At 42.0% G+C, this 10,957-nt stretch overlaps 1 protein-coding gene across 1 annotated transcript; it reads left to right on the top strand.

Annotated features, from left to right (window-relative positions):
- The first annotated feature begins 1,776 nt into the window (after positions 1 to 1,776).
- LOC107479140 (uncharacterized) lies at positions 1,777 to 2,226 on the top strand. The gene has a single exon (XM_016099290.1). The coding sequence runs from the start codon at positions 1,777 to 1,779 to the stop codon at positions 2,224 to 2,226; it is 450 nt and encodes a 149-aa protein (XP_015954776.1).
- Positions 2,227 to 10,957: the final 8,731 nt, after the last annotated feature.

The following is a 10,957-nucleotide window of genomic DNA, read 5'->3' as shown; positions in this document are numbered from 1 at the left end:
CCCTCCAATGTTTCCAAACCTCACCAACTTTGAATAATAAACACTCTCACTAGCCTAGGCTAATCAAAGATCCAAGCAAAGAACTTTCATTGGTTTTCCACCTTGGGCTTGTAATGTGCTAAACTGAGAATAAGTTGGTTAAGCGCAGGCCCAAAATTGGCTAACAATGGAGAGTAAAAGGTAGGCTATTTGGACAAGTGAGCTAATGAAATAATGGCCTCAATCATACAAATGCATGAATATAAGAAATAAATGGACATATAGAATCAAGCAAATCGAGGATCACAATCATAGAAAGGGAATAATTGCACACAAGAAGGAAAATGAGTGGTTAAAGAAAAAATGTAACCACATCAATAGGCTCAAGTCTCACAAGCTTGTGTTCTTAGCTCAATACATTGAAAATCTCATTTTCATTGTTGTTCATTGTTGATTGTTGTTAATCTCTTGTATTGAATTACTTTTATTCTAAGTTTCTTCTCAATTCTACTATGTCTTTCATTCTTGCTCTCCAAATTTTTGAGAAAATGCCAACTTTAGATACGGAGTAGCATTCCCTCACTTGGCCTAGTGGTTGAGTCATTGGAGACACTTGAATAATGAATGTCAATTGTTGATTGAGAATTGAGAATTGCTAATTGACTTAGAGTGCATTAAAGCTAGACTTCCTTAGGGTAAGACTAGGACTTGTGACTCAAGTTAGTTACTTTTACTTGACTTTCCTCTATGACTAGGGGTTAACTAAGTGAAGTAATACTCCATTGTTATCACAATTGAAGGAAGCTATAGTGATGGAACTTCCAATGTTCAAACTTGGCCAAGGCTTTTAATATTGATTGATTATTGTTCTCCTTTGTTAGCACTTTTATGCCACACTCTTCAAAACACAAAAGACCACTTAACCAATAGCATGCATCCTTGTAGCATTCCTAGGGTAGAACGACTTGGGAGATTAATACTCTTGATTATAGATTGTAGAATTTCTTTGATAATGGATTTTGTGTCGGTTTAGACTATACTACGATTGGTTACTTGATAATTTCTAAACCGTCAAAAATTTAATCATCAGTAATTCTGTATTTGAGCTTATTTTCTTCATCGGGCTTCTAGAATTATTATTCCTTCTATATATATTTTTATGTATGAACCTTAGAATTGTCGTAACCCTTGATTAACCTTTGCTTTACGGCATGAGGTAAGACTTAGGGTACTTAGGGTGTTACATTTAGTGGTATTAGATCAGTTTGTCCTCGTGAGCCTAGGGGATGGACCGATTATGCTTCACTGCATACTCAAGGTCATTATTCTTTCATGCTATTTAGGTTATCTACTTGATATTTTATAGCATGCTTGTTTATGAGTGCTTTTTTAGGATAATTGAAGCGCTAGGCTTTTGATATTGAGACTGATCACCTTGATATCGAATGTTTGGTGTAGACAGAAACCCTAACGGCTACTCATGGATGAAGTCGTACACGTTCACGAAGAGAGAGTAGAAATGAGCAACCGGCCGATAACCATGCCGAGTTCGCGGGGGCAATGGCTAATCTTGCGAATACCATGGAGGCGAATGCTGCTGTGACTCTGCAAGCTGTGCTGAGGCTGGGTCAACTAGTGGGAAACAAGAACGTTAATAGAAATGTGAACGAAAATGGGGAAGAAAACGGTAATGACTTGGGAGGTGCTCCAATGACTTTGGCTTCGTTTCTGAAGGTTCATCTTCCAACTTTCAGAGGTTCAACTAACTCAACTGAAGCGGACAATTGGTTCTGAGCTATGGAGCGTGCACTACAGGCTCAACATGTCCTGGCTAACCAATACATGGAGTTTTCGGCTTATCAACTGTTAAGAGAGGCACAATATTGGTGGCAAGGAGAGTGCCAGTTGATACGACTTTCGAATGCAGAAATCTCTTGGGATGCATTTCAAATGGCGTTCTACAAGAAGTACTTTCCTGAATCTGCAAGGGAAGTGAAGGAGATGGAACTTATGCAGATGAAGCATGGTTCCTTATCTATGGCAGACTATACTAGCCGATTTGAGGAGCTCTGTAGGTTCTCTAGGGTGTGTCAGGGTGCCCCAGAGACCTATGAAAGTTGGAAGTGCATCAAGTATCAAAGGGGATTGAAGGATAACATCATGACTGTTGTGACTCCTTTGGAGATTCGGATTTTCTCCGATCTAGTGAACAAGGCGAGAGTTGTGAGGAATATGCACAGACGATAGCCTCGTCAAGAAACACTCATGGAGGAAACACTAATAGGGAATGTGACGATTACCTTGGACCGAGGGGACAAAATGTCAAGAGAAATGGTGAAGGGAAGTGGTCAAAAGCTTACTCCTCTGATATTAAATGTCAGGAGTGTGGGATCTACCATCCGAATAAGCCATGCCGGTTGGGTATGAAACTATGTTACAAGTGTGGCGCACCGGGACATTTGGTTAGAGATTGTCCACACTGAGGAACACATGAGGCGGGTCGATCACAACAATAGGGTAGAGGTAATTATGAAGTCGGTAACCAATCCTTAACTTATTTTCATAGTATAGAATATCGTCGTTCGTGTTGAAAGAGTTTTAAAATCTTAGAATGATTTTTAAATTTAGTTTGGAACTTTGGATTAAATGATTTGGTTTTGAAACTAGGATTGGAACTTTTTGATTAAATGATACGATTTAAAAAGAAAAGTGAGTTCTATGATTCTGTTAACTTGTGATTTTGGTTTGTAAGTTAACTTATCAAAAAGGGATTCAAATAGAAAGTTCCTGATTTAAGGATTTTAATGAATCTAGGAAAATCATGCTTTAAAGTGATTGATTTACAAATAAATAATTTTTGACTCTTTTGAGAAAGTTTTAAACAATGGACTCATTTAGATTGAACTTGTTTTAAAGGTTCTGAAAAATATTACAAAATCAGTATTTGGTTTAAGGAAATTTTTCGGATTCTTAATGATGATTATCAGAGTGACGCGGCGGAAGGCGAGAGAGAACATCAACACCGTAAGATGATGGTGAATGAGATGCTTTGGTAACTTGTTGGGTTGATAACGTGGATAGTAGAATGCTTTGTGGGGTAACTAAATAATTTTACTGCCTAGAATAGATTCAAATTTTAGAAGTTTTAATTTAAAAATATAAAGGTAAAATTCAATTTCAATGAATTTTTCTGAATTGGAAAATGTATCTTTTTCGAAAAGATTTTGTAAAACTGCGTACTGGCGTTTAAGCTGGCAGTACCGGTTCTAGTCTGTCCAGTACCACGTATTTTGGAAAATAAGATTTTAAAAATTGATTTATTGTTTTGAAAGGATAAAAATATTTTAGAATTGAAAACCGGGCACTAATCTTAAAGGTTTTGATTCCAAGTGGGCTAAACGGACCTAAAATGGTAACAGGTTGGACCGGGCAAACCGGGCCCAAAGCCCAACATACATAAGTGAGTAAATGAGCCAAAGAAACTCATTTTAGCACAAAGAGAGAGAGAGAGAGAGAGAGAGAGAGAGAGAGAGAGAGAGAGAGAGAAGAAGAGGGATGACACTATTCACCTCCTCCTTCTTTTGGCCATAACTTGAGCTACGAAGCTCCGATTGACAAGCTATTTGCGGCCACACAAAGCTCTTGTCGATCTCTTCGATTCTATCTAAGCAAACCTGGTAAGAAATCGCGTCTCAATCTCCAGTTTCCAGCCCTAGGATTCTGTGTTTTTGGAGTTATAGTTTTGAGTAGATTTTATATTTTTGCTTGTTTAGGTGATCTCTAATAGCGATTAATTATTGGATTTTACCCCTAATCTCATTGGGTAAGGTAAGGTTTCACTAAACCCTTGTGTTTAGTTATTTTGTGCATCTTAGGTTTTGATTTTGGTATATATATGATGTTAGTTTGAGCTTTGGTGGCTTGTTAGTGAGTTGAAAGCTTGTTGGATTCAAATCTTGGTATGATGTGCATTTTGGGGATCGGCCAAGATATGGATTCGGTCTCCTCTATGTAATATGTAATATCATCGGACACTTAGACTAGTTGACCTTAAGACAGGTTGAAGGGTGTGATTGTATGATTAATTGTATGTAAATGTATGTTTGATGATGGTTTGGATGTAGGATGAATGAGTTTGAATTTTGATGATATATAGATTTTGATTGTTGGTTATTGTGGTTGATGATAATTGTTGAGGATTATTGATGTGATGAGTTTTATAAATCAATTGGTTAATGTTAGATATTGTTTAGTGATGATTATAATTACACACATTTCAAACTCTTTTTCCCCTCTTTTAACCTTTTCCTTCCATATCTGAGTCCGAGACGGTGATGGCACGCCAGGCGGGCAACGACGGTGACATCAACAGACTAAACGAGACTTCACGTTACGCTGGGACGGCCGAATTTGAGGTTAGTTGCGGTATGTTCAGTTAATCTAACTATGTGGACATTGTTAGGGTAGTCTTATAGTAACAAACACTGAGTAAGATGCTTGGGGGTTAGGACTATATGATGAATTCAGAACAATATTTGCTTGTCTAAGATTGGTATTACTTAATTAGAATTTGCTTACCGACATAAATTAGAGATAGACGTAGAGTAGACACATGGTAATATGTTACTAAGTAGGAATAGTACTTTGTTCCTTAGTAGAGTAGAAAAATGTATTATTATGTATGTATAGATTAAAAATTTATTTTTCATTCTGTAGAGGCCTCGCCTTCTATTTCCCCGGCGAGTCAGCCATACCCTTCCTCCACCCGACGCCATCGTCCCGTATCTGGTTGAGGCCGGATTCAGCGACACGGTGGCGCTCAGGGACTTCACATTTGACAATTTCCTAATTTCGGTACTTGTGGAGCGATGGCATCCGGAGACACACATGTTTCATCTTCCGTGGGGTGAGGTCACTATCATCCTGCAGGAAGTGGCATACCACCTCGGCCTGCATTCACACGGGAACCCCGTTGGAGGTGCCTTCGTGACTTCGGTCGATGGTACGGCACTGAGACATGGGCGATGGTGGAGCAGCTGCTTGGTGCCAGGCCACCGGTGGCGGCAGAGCAGGCAGAGCAGAGGAAGGAGTCGTTCATACTGAAGCTGGTCTGGTTGCATGATCGTGTACGACAAATGCCCCCCACCGACGATCCTGAGTCCCTCCGACAGTATACGCGATACTACATTATGTTACTGATCGGAGGATATCTGCTGAGAGACAAGTCCAACAACCTGGTGCACGTACGGTGGCTACCACTTCTTCGAGACTTTGAGGAGTCCAAGGCGCCATCATAGGGCTCTGTTATGCTGACTTGGACTTACCAGTTACTCTGTTTAGCAGCACAGCAGGGAGTCACGGATATCGCCGGTTGCACTCCGCTACTGATGAGTTGGATTTACCAGAGATTTTCCCAGTTGTGTCCACCAGGTAGAGGAGTCTACTAGTAGCCGCTAGCTGCCAGGTATCCAAATATTTATTTTTTGTTTCATGTTAAGCTTTGTTGTTAATTCGCATTGTTTGTAACTTAAGGAGTTGTATATGTCTTTGTTACTTTCAGATTGGTTGGCTTGCAGTAGCAGAGTAAGGACCAGCACCAGACCAGGGTCTTGCAGTATAAGGTATCCATCGAACGGTTACGGTTCAATGAGGTAAGTCATGAAATTAAATATTGCGTGATATTTCCTTCTACTTGCTGTGGTTTAAAGCTTGTTATTTTGTTAAACATTTTTTTATTCAGTTTGCATAGAGGGTGTACGACGACCCTACACTACAGGACCTGTGCCAACTTTGGTTCTGTGAGGAGGCAGAGTCGGAGTCGGGTACTTGGTTGTCGGCCGTTCCAATAGTCTGCTTCAACATTGTCCATTTTCACCACATAGATCGGGTGAAACGGTAGTTCAATGGGGAGCAGCTAGTGCCGAGGATTCTAGTGAATCTTGACAGGTATAAAGTTGGTTAAATTATTCAAAGTTATACATTGGTTGTTGTTTGTTGTTCTGATATTGAAACTATTTTATTTATTTAATGTGTTTAACTTCAGGCATCTGACCACCACTGGTCGCAGTGAGGATGTTTGGTGGCCGGAGCGACTGCAGTAGTGGTACGATGGTTGGAGGCAGTGGTTTGAGCCTGGTCGCAGGATTACAGTGCACTACACATGCGACACTAGGCCGGCCGGTGAGTACTACGACTGGTGGCGCGGGGCCTGCCGTGTGAGGCATCTATCTGCGCATGAGCTTTTGGAGGATCCCAGGCTGGTGGAGTTGCCCCTCGATGTCCAGCCCACTGCCAGTCAGCCGCGGGACGATTTGACCCTTCCGAGGGGCGTGCCAGATTAGAGGAGACGTGCGAGGGAGGTCAGAGAGGACACTCACCGACCAGCACGGAGGGAGCGGGGCCAGAGAGAGCGTCGCCCAGGTGAGCCCGCCCGGAGGGAGAGGGTCAGGCCCCGACGGAATAGGGGAGAGGCAGACTCGGAGGAGGAGGCGGAGTTTGACCATCATGAGGACGGTGGAGATGCACCAATTCACGGAGTCGTTCCACCTACAGCACCGACTCATGCACCTCCTCCCCTTCCCTCATGGCACGAAGCGTGGCATTCATCCGGATCTGGTGGGCATCAGTCTCAGCCAGCGTAGGATACATCACCACCCGGTTGGCATGAGGGAGGTCCATCCGGGACCCAGAATGAAGATGATATCTTCCTTGATAAGATTCTCCTGGATGACTTTTTCCTACACACAGTGCAGGAACTTGTCATGGACAGGTTAGCCGAGACATTTCGTATGGACAGAAAGGTTGGCATCACGGAGGACCATCAGCCATCAGCTCCTGCCATGACCTCGTCCTGGATGCGTCATATATCACCCTCATCTGGTGGGTCGTATGGGACGGGCTTTCAGCTAAGCAGCCAGTACGCAACTCCTCCCTCCCACGACTATGGCAGATACCTGACCAAGTCCCAGCCCCAGCTGACCCCACCCGTAGCTCCTCACCCACAGACTTAGCTTCAGCTACACCAGTTTGCCACCGGTTCATCGTTCGGAGGGATGCAGACGTATCATCCTAACACGTAGCCGAAGCCGGCAGCCATGGGCCTAGATAAACAACCAGCCCGACCTCAGCGACAGGCTCAGCCTCCCTGATGTGGCACTGGGCACAGGCGTCACTACCAGGATCCACACTAGAGATAGTGATTGTAGTATTCTCTGTATTGTAGTTGGTTTTTGATTATGTATGTAGCTAACATTAATTTAAGTGTATGGTATGTACATTTAGATTTAACTTAGATTGAATGTTAGTGGTACTTTGTTTGCATGTATTGTTATTTAGATTCGTCTTCTCTCTACTTTGCATTTAAGTTTATGTTTACTGTTCCTTTCAAGAAAAAAAAATATAAAAAAAACATGATCTCATAAACTGATTATTTCTCATTAAACATTGCATTGACACTACAACATTCGATAACACATTACATTAAAAAAGACCAACACATGACAACTTCGGTAAACATACGACACTAGCGAGACCTATACATCACCCGTTGGCTGATTAGGACATCCTCTTCTAGTATGACCGTATTGCCTACAAAGGCCACACCGCTTCTCATGCCACTCGGTCTCATCCATGTCATTCCGGAATCTGGTGGATACGGGCCTTCCAGATGCTTTCCTTCTTATTGCTGGGTTAGGACACAACTTAGTCCCATGCCACTCCGCATCGACTCATCTGGGATAGGCGAAACTCCATCTTGTACACCTTGAAAATAACTTCCTGTCTATACACAGGATGGACATACAGGGCCCACTCAATGCTAGCAATAGAACACCCAGCTAGTGCGTGATGACAAGGATAGTGGAGTGACTGGAATAACACGTAGTCACACGTGCCATCTAATAGCCGAACACGGAAGGAACCGCCCCCATTCCTCAAAAGGCTCAAACTCTTCGACAACAAACACCGATGCCCGCCTGTCACAATGGGTGACACGCATCTTTGGTATCCCTTCTGTGTTCTTCTCAATGGCGGCCAATAGTCTCTGTAAGAATCGGCATCCAGCAGCGAGCTGTGACTGCGCCTCTCTACCCTTCGTGACGAATAACTTATGTAGTCTCTTGTACGTGATGCGCATAATGGCAGATATTGGCAAGTATCGGGTGCCTTTCAACACTGCATTGATGCACTCGGATAGATTTGTCGTCATGGGGCCATGTAACACCCTAATATACAAATCCTTATGCTCGAGTCATAAGTCAATGATACTACAGTGGTACGACTCTCAGGTGGATTTTTTTTTTCTTTAATATATAGATATAGGTAATTTCAAAAGGAGTATTAATCGAGAAGCCTGAAAAGAGTAGGAATAAAATCGCGAAGACGTATCACTCACGTCTTAACAACAAAAAGATAAACCGTGAAGCCAAACGCGATATACGAACAAGGCATAAAGGAGATTAAGAGATAGATAACAGATAGATATATATATATATAACATAAGTAAATAGCCACTAGTCGCGACCCACAAAGTTTAGGCCGGCTAGGGTATAGTATGAAAGTAGTTGACAACAGTATATCCTAATCTCTCCCAAAGGAAACATGAGAGCCTCTATAGGCAAGTTTAAAAGAGTACAATACATAATATAATCTTTTCGAAACAAAGGTGGAGAGATTCTAAGCAAAACACAAAGTAGAGAAAATAAAGATCTTCGTCGTCTCTTAGACGACCCACAACTCACTGCTGAGCACCTGGACTTGTATCTGAAAAACAAGAGATATATACGGAATAAGAACCCCGGGCCCATGGGTTCCCAGTATGGTAAAAGTGCCAAATAAATACAATGCACTGCAGTAAAAACTCATTAAGCATCCTAAACTCCTTTTCAACAAGTATCTAGGCTAGATTCTCGCTAATCCATAAATAGGCAACTGTCGTAAGGAGATACTAAATCTAGTTCATATCTCATATGATTCCCAACTCGCTGACTCTCCCACGAATCAGATTCAGAATCATAAACAAAACCATCATCAGTCGTGCTGTCTCAATAATTCTATATCAATACATCATACCCTCACCTGGAGCTAGTGAAACCACAGCACTGCGTCTACCCAGGGAGCTCAAATCATCTCAACCAATGATCACCATCATCATGCAATCGCATCATCAATTCATCTCATCAAGAACAGCCCTCAACCTCCACCGACACCAACATGAGAGGCCTCTCAGTTGTACAAACACAAGCAATACAGGCAAGTAATACACAATTAAGGTACAAGTAGAACAAGTAGCACATAATCAGGTAACTTAGCATATATAATGTAGAAATCCAAAACAAATAGGCAAACCCAAACAATTCAAACATATGCAAATGATGAATGCCTGCCCTATGGCTGATGATATCATCTGTCGGTTATCAAGCCAACCCGACGTGTCTGGTAGCTAACCCGGGCACAGTCTCTCTGTTGCGTATTAATATCATTAGAGGGTATCTGCGCCCTGTCGCCATTAGAGGGTATCTGCGCCCTGTCGCCATTAGAGGGTATCGGTGCCTTGTCACCCTTACAACCAGAGAAAAAACACAAGCATGCTTACATTCAACATTTTCCATCATTATTCATTTATCATATTCGTTCATTTATCATATATGCCTTTATACTCAGCCATAATCCATAATGGTTTTGCCGTAACTCGGCAATAACTCAGCCATCCGGCTCACAGTTCAATTCAGAACTAGCCAATTTATCAACATGGCTCTGCCGTATCCGGCAATAACTCAGCCATCCAGCTCATGGTTCAATCAAGAACCAACCATTTATCAATAAATATAGCCCTTCGGCTCAAGGCATACACGGTCCTTCCACTGCCATCTTCCGTATCTCATATAATCATCTTTGATCATCAATGATCATAACTTTCCCCTTGCTTCATTCGTAAGTTACCACATCCCCTAGCTCCTTTCTCATTGCTAAGCATATCATAATAATTTAATACATAAGGGGTGAGATCGGAGGCTTAGAAGTAAGAGATTTAGCTTTTAAAACTAACAAATCAACTTTGGGATGAAAACAGGGCCACGCGCACGCGTACTTCACGCACACACGTGGATGACCACAAAGCTCATCGACATGTATGCGTCATACACGTAGACGTGCGGATTGAAACACAGCCAGACGACGCGTACACGTCAGCCATGCGTACGCGTGGGTGCATTTGCGCCCTAAGCACAAAACGGGCACAACTCTGGCACAACTCTCGGAAAAATGCCTGGGCATTGGGTGCAGCGTATCGACGCGCACGCGCACACCACGCGCATGCGTGGATGGTGCCTTCTTAAAGAACGACGCGTACACGCCAAGTGCGCCTACGCGTGGAGGGTCATTTTGCTAAAAATTTTCTAAGTTAAAAGCTGCAGAATTCACAGATTCAACCCCCAATCTTCTGATGGACATAACTTTCTCATTTTAAATCATTTTTCGCCCGTTCTTCAAACGGCATGGACATCCCAGATTCAACTTCACTTCTAAATAAGTTTGGCACAAAACAGAAATCTGCAGTCCATGTTATGTCCCGTCAAAGTATGCCCAAAAATCATGTTTTCACTCAAAACCACAAAGAGCCATTTTCAAAATAAGCCATTTTCAACTCTTTTCAAAATCAACCAAAACATGCCAATTTCATCTATTTTCTTTGAAATCAATCAAAGTATATCAAAATCGACATTAAGCCTCCTCAACTCATACACTAACACATTACCATAATTCAAAAAACCGCCATATAACCATTTTTACCCATTTCAAATAAATGGCTAAATTACAAACACATTAACATGTCATACATCCTTCATTATCCCAATTTCCAACAATACTATTTCCAATCAATCATCATTATACATAATCAATATCATACTCACTATCACATGGTTTCACCCACAAATCAACCTTAATCATTTCTCAAGCATATATCACAACATACATATCT

The sequence above is a fragment of the Arachis duranensis genome, chromosome 3, assembly GCF_000817695.3.
Source record: "Arachis duranensis cultivar V14167 chromosome 3, aradu.V14167.gnm2.J7QH, whole genome shotgun sequence".
Taxonomy (NCBI): domain Eukaryota; kingdom Viridiplantae; phylum Streptophyta; class Magnoliopsida; order Fabales; family Fabaceae; genus Arachis; species Arachis duranensis.
Note: the sequence above shows the minus strand (reverse complement) of the source record. Positions and strands in the feature narration are given on the sequence as shown.